The sequence below is a fragment of the Columba livia genome, chromosome 3 (genome assembly GCF_036013475.1).
Source record: "Columba livia isolate bColLiv1 breed racing homer chromosome 3, bColLiv1.pat.W.v2, whole genome shotgun sequence".
NCBI classification, from domain to species: Eukaryota; Metazoa; Chordata; class Aves; order Columbiformes; family Columbidae; genus Columba; species Columba livia.
The window spans coordinates 6,898,807-6,913,990 of record NC_088604.1 but is presented as its reverse complement, the minus strand read 5'-3'; the positions used below and the strand labels follow the sequence as shown (position 1 = coordinate 6,913,990).

At 44.8% G+C, this 15,184-nt stretch overlaps 2 protein-coding genes and 1 long non-coding RNA gene across 8 annotated transcripts in view; 2 read left to right on the top strand and 1 right to left on the bottom strand.

Annotated features, from left to right (window-relative positions):
• The first annotated feature begins 66 nt into the window (after positions 1 to 66).
• On the top strand, positions 67 to 11,843 carry LOC110366087 (uncharacterized). Its single transcript, XR_002426145.2, has 3 exons — positions 67 to 1,040; positions 8,784 to 8,927; positions 10,910 to 11,843. It is a non-coding gene; the product is annotated as an uncharacterized LOC110366087 (long non-coding RNA).
• The window catches only part of SLC25A27 (solute carrier family 25 member 27), a 17,207-nt gene continuing 3,214 nt past the window's right edge, over positions 1,192 to 15,184 (bottom strand). Inside the window, exons 1-9 of one of the 2 annotated variants that reach the window (XM_005512284.3) lie at positions 13,484 to 13,623; positions 11,834 to 12,025; positions 11,009 to 11,093; positions 8,869 to 8,991; positions 8,248 to 8,360; positions 6,051 to 6,135; positions 5,316 to 5,408; positions 4,911 to 5,013; positions 1,192 to 3,163 (exon numbers count right to left, since the gene is read on the bottom strand). In XM_005512284.3, the coding sequence (XP_005512341.1) occupies positions 3,092 to 3,163; positions 4,911 to 5,013; positions 5,316 to 5,408; positions 6,051 to 6,135; positions 8,248 to 8,360; positions 8,869 to 8,991; positions 11,009 to 11,093; positions 11,834 to 12,025; positions 13,484 to 13,586 (969 nt within the window). In that variant the 5' untranslated portion in view covers positions 13,587 to 13,623 and the 3' untranslated portion in view covers positions 1,192 to 3,091. Of the gene's footprint in view, positions 3,164 to 4,910; positions 5,014 to 5,315; positions 5,409 to 6,050; positions 6,136 to 8,247; positions 8,361 to 8,868; positions 8,992 to 11,008; positions 11,094 to 11,833; positions 12,026 to 13,483; positions 13,624 to 15,184 lie in introns of those variants that run through there. The other variant, XM_021300909.2, reaches the window with a different exon arrangement.
• Positions 13,619 to 15,184, top strand: part of LOC102093880 (24-hydroxycholesterol 7-alpha-hydroxylase) — a 144,619-nt gene continuing 143,053 nt past the window's right edge. For 2 of the 5 annotated variants that reach the window (XM_013370355.3, XM_021300904.2), the window contains exon 1: positions 13,619 to 13,851. Coding sequence is in view for 1 of the 5 variants with exons in the window: in XM_065055702.1 (XP_064911774.1) it covers positions 13,846 to 13,851 (6 nt within the window). In the remaining 4 variants the exon portion in view is untranslated. The remainder of the gene's footprint in view (positions 13,852 to 15,184) is intronic. The other 3 variants (XM_065055705.1, XM_065055703.1, XM_065055702.1) reach the window with 2 other exon arrangements.

Sequence of the window (15,184 nt, the reverse complement as noted above, 5' to 3'; positions counted from 1 at the left end):
GGGGGAAGGGAAACAGGAGTGGCGGAGCAAGCTAATACATCGGGCATTTCCTGCGAAACTGAGACTCCTCGTAGGCGCCACAAAGAAGGGGGTTATCACTGGAGCCACAGGGATCAGCCCGGAGCCTGTTGGAGCTGCCCTCGCCCAAAGTGGAGCTGCCCTCGCCCAAAGTGGAGCGCTCCACGCCGGCTGTGTGGTAGCGGACCGGTCGGGGGGCGGGGTATAGGGAGAACCCTCCCAGCTCTCTTAGTCTCCATTGGACAGAGCGGGCGCTCGGGGCGGGGCGAGCGCGCAGAGCTTGGGGTCTATTGGCCAGCGCCGGGCAGCAGTGTGAGGGCGGGGCCGGGCGGGTGCGAGGGCGCCGACAGCAGCGACCAGGTAAGCTGCCGGGGCAGCGGCGCCCGACGGTTCTCCCGGCTCTGGTTCTTCGGGCTTCCCCGGAGTCAATGTCCCAGCGGGGCAGGGGCGCATGAGGTGCGGGCTGGGCCATCCCTCCGCCGGCAGCGAGGCCCTACCGCAAGCCCGCCTCAGGCTTCCTCAGGCCGCCCGCCGCCTATCACCTGTCACCGTCCGATCTGCGCCTCATCTGCGGTGCGGCCGCCCCGCGGCACGGGACACCCGCCTCCACCCAGCCGTGGCTGGCTCAGCCATCTGCAGGACGGGGACGGTGACACCGGGCCGAGAGACAGCAGTCCTGTGTGTGTGTGGAGACAAGCGGCATCTCTGAGTACCTCGGGGAGCAGCAGACGTGGACGCTTTGTTTGGTGCCCCCCTTCGCGTAGCCTGGACCGTCACCCTGCTCTGCTTCATTTGTTCAGCTCTGCAAGAACGTGATTTCTCCCAGGTTTCACCCCCTTTTTCCCAGGCCAACTCTTGAGGTTTTGATGAAGCTGCCTTCCAGCCTTTAGGGACAATGGTCTGAAGTGGACATGTGAGGAAGAGGAAGGCCCAGGACTTCAGGGAGCCTTTCTCAGGCCACAGGAGACCTCAGCCCAGGAACCTTAGGCCACCCCCAAGCTAATTCTTGGCTTCTGAAGCTGGTAAGTAAATAAATATGGCCAAGTGCTTCACAGGGTAGAAGCTTCTGCTGGAAAAATTTCAAATTACAAACCCCTAAGACGTAATGCAGAAAGTGACATGTTTTGCTATTCAAATTATTCATTTTTAATACAAAATACTGTGAGTCAGCACTGTTACAAATCTCTTTAGTGTTTCATGCTCAAAAAAAGGAGCTTTTTTAGCTATTAATATAGGCAAAACAGTATTTCACTACAAGTCTTTTAAAATTACTTTTTTATAACTCAATAGATCAGGTACTTGTGTATATCTGCCATCAGGGTTATCTGAATAACAGGATTGCAGGTAGGACCGCTCAGGATGTAACTGAAGAAGCTGCTTTGACTGCTCGTTTATAATTGCTGGTGATTGTGTGCAAAAAGTTTCTCAGACTAACAACTAGAAAAATTACAGTATTTTTGAACAAAAACTTCTGATACCCTATTAACAGTCAGATTGTTTCCAACATGAAGTCACACACCCAGATGCATGTGGGCACAGCAGATCTACAATACAATAAAAAAATACAAGTGTAAGCCAAGAAGGTGCCCAAAGGGTTGGCATATTGAAGGTACTAGTTGCAAAGACTATTCTAGAAGAAATACTAGTATTTGTTCAGAGACCTGTGTCTTGTACAGTCGTTTCATTACTAGATATTGATGAATCAAAACCAGCTTTGTTCTGTCTACATTATGATTGGTTATACACTGCATTTTTTCTTCCTGATTCCAAAGATAAGCCTGGTGACAAACAGCAGTAGTGTCCTTCTCTATGAAATTTGGAGAGCTTTAGGTTTAAAAGTAAAAATCACTTATATTCAGACATTTTGTGGATTTAAGAGAACATTATAGTTCCACCTACATTTAAAATGGGCAGTGCGTGTTTCTGTGGGAAAGCGGTACCTTCATGACTCGGTCTGACACATCAGTAGTGGGACTCTCAAAGGACAAGTAGTTCAGCCTGGTCCTGTGGATAGTATGTGTCTTATGAGTCTTTCAAGAGGGACAGGGTGAAATAGACTTTTGATTTCCTGGGCACAGGACTGCATTTCACTCATGGGTATTATTCAGATGGTTGAGTGAAGAGGTCAGGCAGTCTCTAGGAAATAACAGAAACAACCCCTTCCACCTTTTGTGCAAAGCAAATTTGAAATTAGGTAAACTGCTTTAATCTTTTCAGTTCCTAGGGCTAGAGGTTTGGTTTGCTGAGGCATCAGGCTAATGAGACGTAGTTCTTTATGTGTGTGCAAATGTAATAATAACAAAAATTCTCAAATAACTTTATAGACTGCTTAACCACAGAAGATCACAGACTGGTTGGGGTTGGAAGGGACCTCTGGACATCATCCAGTCCAACCCACCTGCTAAAGCAGGTTCACTAGAGAAGAGCACACAGGAATGTGTCCAGGTGGGTTTGAATGTCTCCAGAGAAGGAGACTCCACAACCTCTCTGGGCAGCCTGTAACAGGGCTCTGGCACTCTCAAAATAAAGAAGATTTTCTTCATATTCAGATGGAACCTCCTGTGCTTCAGTCTGTGCCCGTTGCCCCTCATCCTGTCATTGGACACCACTGAAAGGAGTCTGGTCCATCCTCTTGACACCCACCCTTGAGATATTTGTAAACATCGATGTTCAGTGCTGTGTTGTTCAGCCTGCTTGTGCCCTTAACAGTAGGAACCAACTCCATTATCAAACAAGCAAACAGTATTATGTTCTACTTGCTTAGTACATTTTTTTTACCTTTGTTTATTGTTCCATAAAGCTGGTGCTGGCTGCCTGTTGCAGTATTATTGTGACCATTTTATCTTGTGGTTAACTTGAATTCATATAGCAGTCTGCCAAGCAAAGAGTATCCTTAAGTCATGGCTACTGCTAACCAGTAAGGACTTGATTTGGGACAGCAACCCATATGTGCAGTTCTGCTGCCAGTCTCCTAAATGATTTAGATCCCTATGGGGTGGTGATGCCTTGTGGAATGAGGGTTCAGCTTTCCGATTCTTCTTTGCTTTGGGAATATTGAAGTGGTTTCACGATTTTAAAAAGAACTAACTCCGCAGATCCTTCTGATTTGTTCATACGTGAGCCAGAATACTAGGGACCAAGGAGCCTGTGAAAGCAAACACAGAAGTTAGAAGCTTAAACCAGAAGTGACCCAATAAATAAACCCATTAGATCAAACCGTCTCCACTTAAAAATCAGATTCTTAATCTCATATTATGTCTTTCACTCAAAAATTGTAGCGTTGCATGTGGTTAAGGCTACCCAGTCCTTCACAAGACACCTAAAACTTTGGTTTTTTTCAGCTTGCCAACTGATAACTGTTTAACCTGCAATGTTTCATGCTTGGGAGGCTATTTCAGGCTGAATGCTTTTAATTTTCTTTAAAGAGTTTACTTGTTCTAAAACCTTAATCAGAAAAGGACACGGTTCTCCTTGCATAAAATTTATATCTTGCACATGCGTAGTTGAGATGCTCTATTTTATTTTTTTTCAGCAGTAGATTGGCATTCGGCAAAAAGTTGCCTTGTGCTTAGGAAACACCTTCTCCCCCTCCTCTGAAACACCCACTAAACATTCCCAAAATTACAAGCCTTTAGGAAATACGCTCCATGGAAATTTTTAGCTTACTATTAAACTTGTGAAAACCCCATCAATATTGATTGTGCTCCGGCTCAGGGACACGGGGACTGAGCAGCTGAGCAGAACCTCCCTGTAATTGCTCTTACCAAAGGCTGCCACCACTGTTGTGCTTGGTTAAGTTAAAGAAAGGAGGCTTTTGCCTTTGATCATAGTGCTCAATCTGGTAATTTAAACAGTGTCAAGACCTTGAGGCCAGCGGGTAGAGTCTAGATGTAGCCATAGTGTTAATTAACTTAAAAAGAAATAAAACATAGTTGTCGTGGTTGAGACGGACAAGCGACATGGACCAAGTTCTTTCAAGATGAAAGTGATAGATGCCATTTATTGCTACAAGTGCATTTTTATACAATTCTACCAGTTTATGTGTCTTTTCACTATTGGTTACAAGTTACAGCACTAACATCTCATTGGTTAATTTTCCTATCATCCATGTTATTCTTCTATCCCCTTCTCTCTCACGGGTACATCTCTCCTCTCTCCAGATACTCCTTTACTCCCATCCTTCTCAAGGGTAAATCTTAATATCTCAAGGCTGATCTCTACTCTCATATTTTCTGTCAAGGATTCCACAGACCCGCTGCAGTTTCCTACAAATAGTCACATCCAAACTGACTATTGCAAATAGTTCCTTGTCCAAAATAACAAATATATAACAGTATATATTTGTATAACAGTATATATTTATATAGCAGCCAAGTTCCAGTTCCCAGACTCCAACTGCTGCTTGGCTTAAGTGTACAGATGCAGCTTGAAGGGCGCAGCTGTACACAGGAATACAAGAGGGGAAAAAGTGAGATGCAGGATGGAGCAGTAATGAAGTAATTCTGGGATCGGGAGAGAAGGAGGAATGAAAGTATAAGGGATGCGAAGGAAGTCCAGGGCTAGGAATAAGAAGGGTACAATGGAGAGTTTGTGGAAAGGAGAAAGGAGGTAGCCTGGAATTATTATTATTTTATTTATTTTTAAAGGCAAGGAAAATCAGTAGCAATTAAGCAGGACAGCATTTTCCAAATTAAAGAGGTGCAGGAGGCCATGTGGGGGAAATGACACTGAATGCAGTTGTGTCATCCACTGCATTCAGCTACGCTAACTGCAGTTAAATAAATTGTGACGCGCAAATCAAATAGTTTTCAAAAAGTCTTGACAGACAAAGAACTTACATTTTAAAGCCACATTGTTCAACTGTCTTGTAAAGAGAGTTAAAAGGCACTTACCATCCGCATCCAGGTTGGTATAAAGCCTTTGTAAAGGGACATAAACCCTTCACCCTGTACACTTTGAATCAAGCAGTCCATGGAAGACCTGTACAGCAAACCTCTAGCGATGTGCAAGGAGAACAAATAGTGTTAGGATAACAGATACGCAGTTATAAAAATCTCATCCCCCCTGAAAAATAATCTGTATCTGATAAACTTGTACAAGCAAGAGCTGTTTTGTAAGCTCACTGGTGTAACAGGGGATGCTTAGGTGGCCATCACAACAATGCCCCCAGACATTTACTAAATCACTAAAATGATCATCAGGAAGGTGAAGAGCAAATTAGGGACTTAGCACTTTGAAATCAGGAGACTCAGGGTGTCAATTTTCTATTGAGAAGTCACTCTCCGAAGTGTCTATACCTTCCCTGCTTATCTCTTGGCTGGTTCATTATCCGGGTTTTGACCACGTCAGCAGGAGTTCCCAGAACAGCAGCTACCAGGCCGGAGCAGCCACTGTCAACAGCAACAGACACTTAAAGAAGAAACTAAGATTTATCACAATTTAAGCATCGTGATTCTAGTTCTAATAATAAAGACATATTGAAACAGCTATCATAAAATCATGAGTAATGCCTCGTTACCTAACAAAAACTTGATCTGGGAGAAGGCTTGCTAGTGTTGGTCTTGCCCAACACCAGCTGCCCACACCACTATATGCAGCTCTGAAGCAGGGAGAAAGGCTTCACAATAAGCAATTTATGATATTGCTTATATAAAGCATATTTCTTCATAATTTAAGGGAGTAAAAGAGGTTGTTTTGCAGGAGTTATATTGCTCATTCTTACTGTTTGCTAAACTTGAACTAGATTAGATACAATAGCAGCAGTTCTAGAAAAGTGAAAATTCCTGCAGTCTCACAGGTCAGAGCTGAGGTGTTTAAATGCATCAGCAAGGCACTTCTATTGAGGGCAGTTTTGTAGCAATGGTTACATCCTTTCTCTTGTGTATTTTGTAAAAAATAACACCTTATAAAGGTGCATTTTATCAGCAGTATCACCACCAAAGACTGGTGGCTTCTGCTGGCACAGAGAAGATCAAGACAGTGAGGATGTAAATGCTCCACAGAGTAAAAGGGATAATCAGGGAATACAGCACCTGGCAATACTGTGAGTCACGCTGTTGTCCACAAGCGGCGTGTTCAGAAGCAAAAAGTGTTTGACTGAGTCATAAGTGGTCAGATCTGTAAAAAGGACGATGAGAAAAAACATTGTCACAAGTAAATGGTGTCTGTGCTGTTCATTACTGACATGGAGGGTCCAGAGGAAACCACCAAGATGATCAGAGGGCTGGAACAGCTCTGCTGGGAAGACAGGTGAGAGAGTTGGAGTTGTTCAGCCTGGAGAAGAGAAGGCTCTGGGGAGACTTTATTGTGGCCTTTTTCTACTTAAAAGGGGCTGATAAGAAAGATGAGGACAGACTTTTTAGCAGGGCCCGTTACAACAGGACAAGGGGTGATGGTTTTAAACTAAAGGAGGGGAGATTCAAGCCAGACATGAGGAAGGAATTTTTTACATTGAGGGTGGTGAAACACTGGCCCAGGTTGTGAGAGGTGGTGGATGAACCATCCCTGGAGACATCCCAGGCCAGGCTGGACGGGGCTCTGAGCAACCTGATCTGGGTGAAGATGTCCCTGCTCATGGCAGGGGTTGGACTGCCTTCTCTGATTTACCCTACAAATGGTAATATGGATCGCAAGTGGAAAATTCTGCAAAATAACTCAGTAGCCAAACCTAGAAACATCACAGTAAGGACAGTTCTACCTCTCCTTCCTCTGTGCAAGCATTATAAAAATGCTAGAAACATTAGACAAAAAAGTAGATGATGTTATAGAAGTTATATTATATTCTTCTGAAAGCAGACGTGAGTTATGGTGTCTGGACAGTCTGAATGAAAGACAGTTAACAGAAAGTTAACACCAGATCTATGTTACATTTCCAGTGTCCTGAGCTTAAAACTTTAGAGCTCAGCCCACTAACCAGGTTAACCCTCCCAACAATTTGTAGTGATTTACAGCGCAAACGTACCCCATGGAGATCGTTCTTCACTTGTAAAAGAGTTTGCCTGTTTAAGTTTACATGCCGAGACTGCAAGTTAATTTATGTATGGAGAGACACACCTTAGCCATTCTGTAGAGCTCATGTAACAGCTCCTCCTGCAAACATTTATCCACCCAGTGATTCCTTTACTGCTGCTTAGCAAGGTGGAAACTTGCACCACCTCTCATTTTCTATCTTTAAGCCTTTTTTTATCATTCTGCTAACATAACCCTGTGTTGAATGACCTATGAATTAGTAGCCATCATGCCAAAGAAAATCAAATGTCCAAAAGAAAAACATGACAAGGCACTGCTGTATTATGTGCCAAACACAAAGCAAGTACTTATGATGAGAACCCACAGGCAGTGTCTTTCACTCCTAAAGACATGTCCCTCCTTAGTTTACGAAGAGAACTCGAGGAAGGAGAGCAAGAACCATCCAACATATCCTAGCCATTTTGGAGAGACACAGAAAAGCTTTGTCTCTATGTGGAAAGAGTGAGTGCTTCTTGAATCAGCCGAGCACTCAGGCTGATGTTTGGAGTCTTCTTCTCTGGAGACATTCAAACCCACCTGGACACATTCCTGTGTGATCTGCTCTGGTGAACCTGCTTTAGCAGGTGGGCAGGACTGGATGATCTCCAGAGGTCTCTTCCAACCCCAACCATTCTGTAATTCACCCTATAAGCTACAGTCCCTGCCTGGACTACACTCTAGGTGTACCTTTCTGCAGCTCCATCACACTGTGCCTGGACCTTGTTGATCTGGACAGTGACCCATACACTATCTCCCTAGCTTAACCTAGGACCTGTTTTATCACCACAGACCTTCTGGTGATCACTGGGCTGTGTCTGACCCTCACGAGCCCTGATGCTGGCTTGGCCTCAGAATTGCCTTATCACTACATACTTTCTTGAGGATCTGGATCTTGGTGAAACCTGCCTTCCTTCCCTGTCTTCTGCCCCGCTCACCTTGCCTGGGCACTGGGAGCTGGGTAGTGGCCGGTGAGGTCCCTGCTTTGCTGCCTGTGGGATCCTGCAGCTCCCAGCCCAACATCCCTCAGGCTCGGGCACAAACTGATTTTTAAGCAACTTGATTTTGACAGGGACAAATTGCTCAAGGCAGAAGTCAGCTGCAGTGTGCTCCAAACAGGTCCACAGTGTAGATAACCAAGAAATTCAGACCAAGGAAGCAAGTGAACTTTCCTTAAAGCTTAGATGCAGCCTTAAGTGCTACAGTCCAAGTTATTACATTTACCTCCCATGTTCACCAGAGCAGCTCTCTGGACATTTGGCACCCATCCAGCCCAAAGCCCCCTTATTCCTCCTTCAGACAGGATCTTCATAAATGCATGGTGTACTCCTCGAAACCTGAAATCAATATGCAACCTGTAAGTAGATGGCTCAGCTATGGGGAAGTCTTTGCATATTTCAGCACTGTGCTGCCCCAGGTCCTCACATAGGAATGGTAATTTATATCTGCAAGGATCTTGCTCTTTGGATCCATTTTTTGATCCATCTTTGGATCCATCTTTGACTTCATGCCATGATATTTTACCAAAAATACTGGTTGCCCTGGTAAGCAGCAATCTGGTCACTAATGACAGGCGACCCACAGCTGGGATGCGATGCTAAATGTACAAGACACCAAAGGATGCCAGCAGTTTTGGATGCAAAGAGCAGCATGTCCTGGTATCTGCAGGAGCATCTTGAGCCCTGCTATCTGCAGGCAAACCAACCCTTCCCTGCGCTTCTGCATCCAGCATGGACCATTTCCCCCATCTTTTCTTCCAGCTTCCCTTGAGAAAGCCACAACCACACCCTGGACCAAAGAGTGATCATTAGCAGGAGAAGCACACCAGCTTCAGAAGGAACCGACCGTAGCGGCTTTCCTTCCAGCTTCCTTTTTCCTTCCATCTGCATCTGCACCTTCACCAGGTCAGTTGGGCTGGCGAAAAACTGTCCGATGGCACCTGCAGACATGCCTCCAACTACAGCTTTCCTGCCAAACAGGGAAAAAATGTGCTTCAAAATACATTGAAAATGTACAAATTGCAGTGCCCGAGCTGAAGAGTTCAGCAATGGGACCCAGGTGAAACAAGTGTAAATGCTTATTCCTTATACTAACAGGCAGTGTTAAGTAATGTGGAGACTGCAGGTAGTTGAGGTAGTCAGTAATACTTCTGTCAATGTTAAGAAAGGGCTAAGATTTATCTAGGAAAAAAATATCAAGTTATTGTAAGTTATGCTCTGCTTCTTCTCCAGGTTACATTATGCTTGTTGTTTAAGGTTTAAGGCAGAATGGCAAGGTACACAAGTAGGGAATGGTGCTCCATACATTATAATAACTGAATGCTGATCTGAAACTGTAAACTTCTCACTGATATATAAAACTTCTCTTTATCTCCCATTGCTACTAGATAAGTTTTGTTAATTTTCTGGTTCTATTTGTTTTAGTAGAACCAGAACTTTCAGTATTATCCCTTCTCCCCCTTCCATAGCATCAGGCATGACATATACTTTATGTGTATTAGATTTTATAAATGCCATCTTTAAAACAATTACATTTTTCACCCAAGATTTTATTTTGGAGCAAAATGCCTGATTGGATATGATACTGTATATGATTATAAAAATATATGACTGACATTTTAACTATAAGGATTTGACAATTAGAAATTACTAAATTTTGCAGAACTTACAGAAAAATCTGCTTCATTCTCTACAGGCGAAGAGTTAATTCCGTGGCTGTATGCCACTTGCCTTGTCAAAAAAGGGAGATTTAACTGTTGCTGGATTAAACTTGCAAAACAGAGTCTTTGGTTTTGCTTTTTAAAGGGATCACTTGTCTCCTCAGGACAGATGCACAGGTTTAACTAAGGCTGACATTTGTTATACATAAATGAACAAAATAATGTCTTTTTCTTCACAATTCGCCTCTTTAGTAGCCAGGAAATTCCCATCTCTCACTAACATACACAACTAGAATCCTATTCCCCTTACAGTCTCTATTTAGAATCCAGTGGCATAATAGCTTCTTACCCAGGCAGTATGGCAAGGAGCAAAACAGCAAAGCGTTGCTGTACGGCTGCCACACAACACCCCGTGCAGGGGTGTCAAGCTTGTTTTCACCAGGGGCCACATCAGCCCCACGGTTGCCTTCCAAGGGCCAAATGTAATTTTAGGACTGTATAAATGTAGTAGTTACACTTATACAGTGCCAAAATTACATTTGGCCCTTGGAAGACAACCGTGGGGCTGATGTGGGCCCTGGTGAAAACAAGTTTGACATCCTTGACCTAATGGGACCCATTCTTTCAGCAGCTGGGAATCTGAGATGTACCACCCCAGGATATATGAGATATCCATCATACCTTTGGAAATGTGTCCTCATTCTGTGTGGAGCTATTGGAGCTCTGGGGTGAGCTCAGAGCTGAGAAGGGCACGAGCTGCAAGTCCAGTTTTGCTCAGCTGAACGTCTGGTTTGCATTACCCAAGCAGCAGTAGCATTAGTCACAGTTATGCTGGTGTTGGGTTTGTGCAATGGCTTCTCCAACATCTGTTGCAGCTGTACAGTCACTTGTGCTTCCTAACACCCCATGGCCCACGTGGAAATAAAAGAACTGCCACTGCATCACAGCCCTTGAGTCATGGTAAAGATGCCCACCCTCTGCTCCCATCCAGGCTAATTCCTGCCAGCCCAGGACAGCTGCTCCTATCGATGCAGTTTATCATCTCTTTCCATCTCTTTAGTAGAGTATCCTTATTAGAGTGATCACGGGCCTATTTAAGCCTCTAAGAAACTCATTTCAATATTTCTTAGTCCTGTTCCTATCTGAATGAAAAGTTACTGCCCTGAAACTAAAATCAGAAAGTCTGTAATAGCGCTTAAACCCCTACTTTATTTTTACTCTTTTTAGGCTAGTCAAGCCATGAAGAAAAGACAGATTTTATGGCTTCAGGACTCCTACAGTAAAGACAGTCCCCAAACAGGCAAAAGCATAAATACACAACATTACCACAAAGGAAAGCTTTCATCCTCAGCCCTGCCAAGCACGGAGTCACGGAGATGTTCATACACAACCATCCGAACGCCAGAGTACACTGTGGAAAACAAAAGCAGGAGATGATTCTTGGATCTATCATTTCTGGAGGTCACACTGTGATAGATCAAGAGATTGGTTAGAAAACACTCCGGAGCTTGCCTAGGCCAGCTGGTCCCTGCTCTGACGTTTGTGATCAAAATGGGGACAGTGAGGGGGCTGCCTGGTAGCATGGCCAGAGCTAAAACTTTCAGCATCAGAGAATCTCTCCATCTGAGCCAGGAGGCAGCACAGCTTATGCCCACACGCTAAGGAGATGTGACCGCATTGCTTCCCTCCTGCCCGGTGCCAAGCACAAAACCTCCCACAAGTGCTTTTGAGGTTTGTTGCTGTCACCCTATTTCCAAATAAAGCACAGAAAGCTGTTACTTGTGGCCAAACCGTTAATGCATTTCTTCATTCTAGTGCTTGCAACCTTATCTTTCTGTTTTTTCCCAGCCCATCCCCACTTCCCTTAAATAAAATATATTTATTGTTCTGAGGATTCTGTGCCTGCATGCGCTGAAGACCTTCCTGCAGAGACCACAGGGAAATTATATTTTGTGGTCCCAGAAGCCAGATTAAGGGCAAGAGAGGATATTGAGCCAGAATCCCATATATTTAAAAGTGGGATTGCAGGGTGGACTGAAAAATCCTCACAGATATATTTAAAGTCCAAGAACATATGGCAAGCTCACTTCAAAAGGCTGTTGGCCACAGAAGGCAGGACCCAAACTTGTGCCGTCATGAGCGGATAATCACCTATGTGGCGGTAGACGGCTGGTGTGGCTCCTTGCCAGAGCTTTCGGAATCCCTCCTCTTGCACGACGCCAGCTGCCGTGCGCAGCATCCCGCGGTAAGGGACCGCCCGACCAGCGGCAGCTCCATCACGATGAACGGCAGCTTCGCCTTGGACCTGCAATCGGGTTTTTGTGAGATCCAGAGGAAATGTCACTGTGGGGAAAGAGCAGGGAACAAACGTGACTATGGGTGCAGCTGTGGGGAGACCTACCATAATGGTCACATCTGTGACCCGGTGGGGTCTGTGAACACCAGTGGGCTGCAGGGACAGGTGGGGTGCAGGTGGTCCGTGGAGAACAGGAGAGTCGCATCCAGATCTGTTAAAAGCAGCTCTGGGCATGATAACCCAAATATGTTCCCATCAAACACCAAGTCTTTCTCCCTTATTTATTTTTTGCAGATTAGTTATGCAATACGCCTACTTTCCAAGAGACTCTGGGTTAAAAATCCTGTTCCAGTTATTCCCCTTGAATAAATATCAGTCAAATCTCTTATTGAGTGTATCACACCTCCAGTTCTGCCCAGCATGGTGGCAGCACACATTACAGAGTCAGGAGCAACCCCACGGTGGCTGTCATGTAATACAGACACCCATGCAGGTGAACATCTGCCTTACGAACCTGCTGAAAACATGACAGAATTGCTTTGCCAATGCAGAGACAAAAAGCAAGTTCAGCCTGTCATTTCTCTCAGCGGTGGCCAGGGAACGTGGTCCATCTCGATCTCAGCATTCCAGGACTGCTCCTGAAACAGCATGGGTACGTATTTGCTGCCTCTAATTTCACTTCCAGGGCAGGAGTGTCAGTGGGTGATGGATCTTCCCAGCCCATCTCAGGTGATGAGTCCCCAGGAGCGGGGTTGTCTTTGGTTCGATACCTCTGCGACATGCTGTGCTATGGGGTCCTTCCAGAGCAGGACTCAGAGGTACAAGGGAAATGCAGTCAAAGCCTCAGCAGATTTACAGTCTATTCATGAACTAAATTTGTTAAAGAGTAGCAAAGACTGCCAAGTTACAAATCATGAGAGCAATGCAACAGATTTGCCTGTAAGAGCTTGTAAAAATTATATAGAATATGATGAGAAATATTCCAAATAAGTTACTGATGACAAAGCAGTGCTATGCAGTTACCAGGGTGCTTCTTTCCTGCATTTCCGAAAGCAGTTTACTACATTTTACAGACTTCTCAACCGTAACCAGAAACGTAAAATTTGATTTTCCTTTGATAACCTGCTTGAACTATGAAAAGCAAATTCCTAAAGACGTCAGCCCCTTGCTACTAATTTAGGCAACAGATAGTCCTGCCTCTTTAGTCTTCTTCCAGAAACCCAGCAAGCACAAAGCTTAAATTAGTCATAACTGCTCTGTTGTCACTGCAGCCCTTTGGTCTTGGAGGCAAAGATTTCGACCTGAAAAACCCCTCCCTCCAGCCACAATGAGGTGGTAGAAAAAGACTTGCAAGGCTTAAATTATTGAAAAGTCACGATGAGCAGAGTGGAACAAATAGTGGAGCAAACACCGAGGAATGAGGCATCTGGAGGCTGAAGCTCCCCGTGCCCCCTGTAAGTAAATTTTGACCCCCTTCCCTCTTACAAAATGACGGTGAGTTGTACCTAGTTCTGCCACAGCCGCTGCACAGGCTGACAGAGCGAATTTGCTGGCTCGGGGCCATCTCTCTGGAAGAGGTAAGCTCTTCTCTTCTTCTGCAGGTGACATCTAGCGCCTAACATGAAACAAGGCTATAACCAGCCACCCTGCGAGGCTCTGGAGGAAAACAGCCCCTAACTCAGCTCTGTTCTGGGTCGTTGAGAAGGCAAATTGCTGAAGGTCATGTTTCTCCAGCGCCAGCACTGGGAACTGCAGCAAGCCAAGTGCCTTCTGCAGAGCTGCGAGGTCCTTGTGCGGTGACACGATAGACTCCTGCGCAACAGCCTCCTGGGAAATGTAGTCTGTCACCAACGCCAGGAAACCGGCAATGCAGGTACAGTCTCATGCACAATTTTGCCAGTTATCTACATTACAAAATATATATATATATTAATGAGATCTCAAGATTATGAGAACACGTGGGCTCTGTGTGCTTTATGGGGTGCTGTCGTCCATGGCAATGCCTCAAGAGCCCCAGACTGCAACCCCATGCCAGACAGCTGCATAGGCACCCAAGATGTATGAATTGATCCACAGCTGGTTTAATTAAAGCTGCATTATCAACAGCTACATGCAGAGCTGGAGAACTAACTCAGAAGTTAGTTCTCCAGCTCAGAGGTTAGTTCTCCTAGTTAGCAATTCACATCTCATGGAATTAGGCACAGAGCAGTGCAGTGTGAGCAAGGGACATGCAAACCAGAAAATACAGAAGCTGGTCTCTGCCCAAATGTGAAAAGTTTAAAGCTTTTCCTGGCTGAATGCTGAAGCCTTGTTAATTGTGTGCCTAATTGTCCTCATTTCTCTTAAATTAATGGAGGCATATTTAGGTTCTCATAAAGAAAAAAAAAAGAGTAAGGCATGCGCTGTTCAAGAGAAGCTTTTTGTTTATCATTAAGGCTCAGCTGAATCACAAAGTTAATCATTAGCCATTAATCACTAATCCTCATGCTGAGGATTTGAGGATTTTTTAGGTCACAGAAACTTATCCCAGAACACCCCCCATCCCCCTGTCTGACTGATTAACATTTTGGCGTGCAGTCCAGGTCACAACATTTCAGACAAATTAAGGGATCACTGCAGGTGAAATATTCAACTAAAGTGAGATGAATTTATCCTGTCAGTCACCAGGAACCAGTTTTAAATTGGATCCTTCTTTGGGTTAGAATTTGTTAGTATTCATGCAGTAATGGCACAAAGCACTGACAAAACCCTGATTAAAATGGAAAGAAGGCATGTTGCAATTTAATGCAAACATGCCTGGCTGCACTGAGGGTACAAGTGGTTCAGAGCCTCACTCTAGGCAGTTTATGCAATCTGCTCTTAGTGCTTTTGTGCCTCCCTCCATAGTTATTTTCTGGGTTTGCATCAGCTTGTGCCACTATATATCAGCCTGTATATCATCGATTCGTAGAGTAATTTAGGGTGGAGAGGACCTCTAGAGGTCATCTAGTACGATACTCAGAGCAGGGAGAGCTTCAGAGTTACATCACAGTGTCCAGGTCCTTGTTTGGCCACCATCTGAAGACCTCCAAGGATGGGGGTTTCACAACCACGGCCTCCTCCAGTGCTTAACCGCTCTGTGAACACTTTTTCCTTATATTCAATCAGAATTTTCCCTGTTGTGTCTTATGTGCATTGCCTCTCAGTGCCTAGATGTACATCTCTGG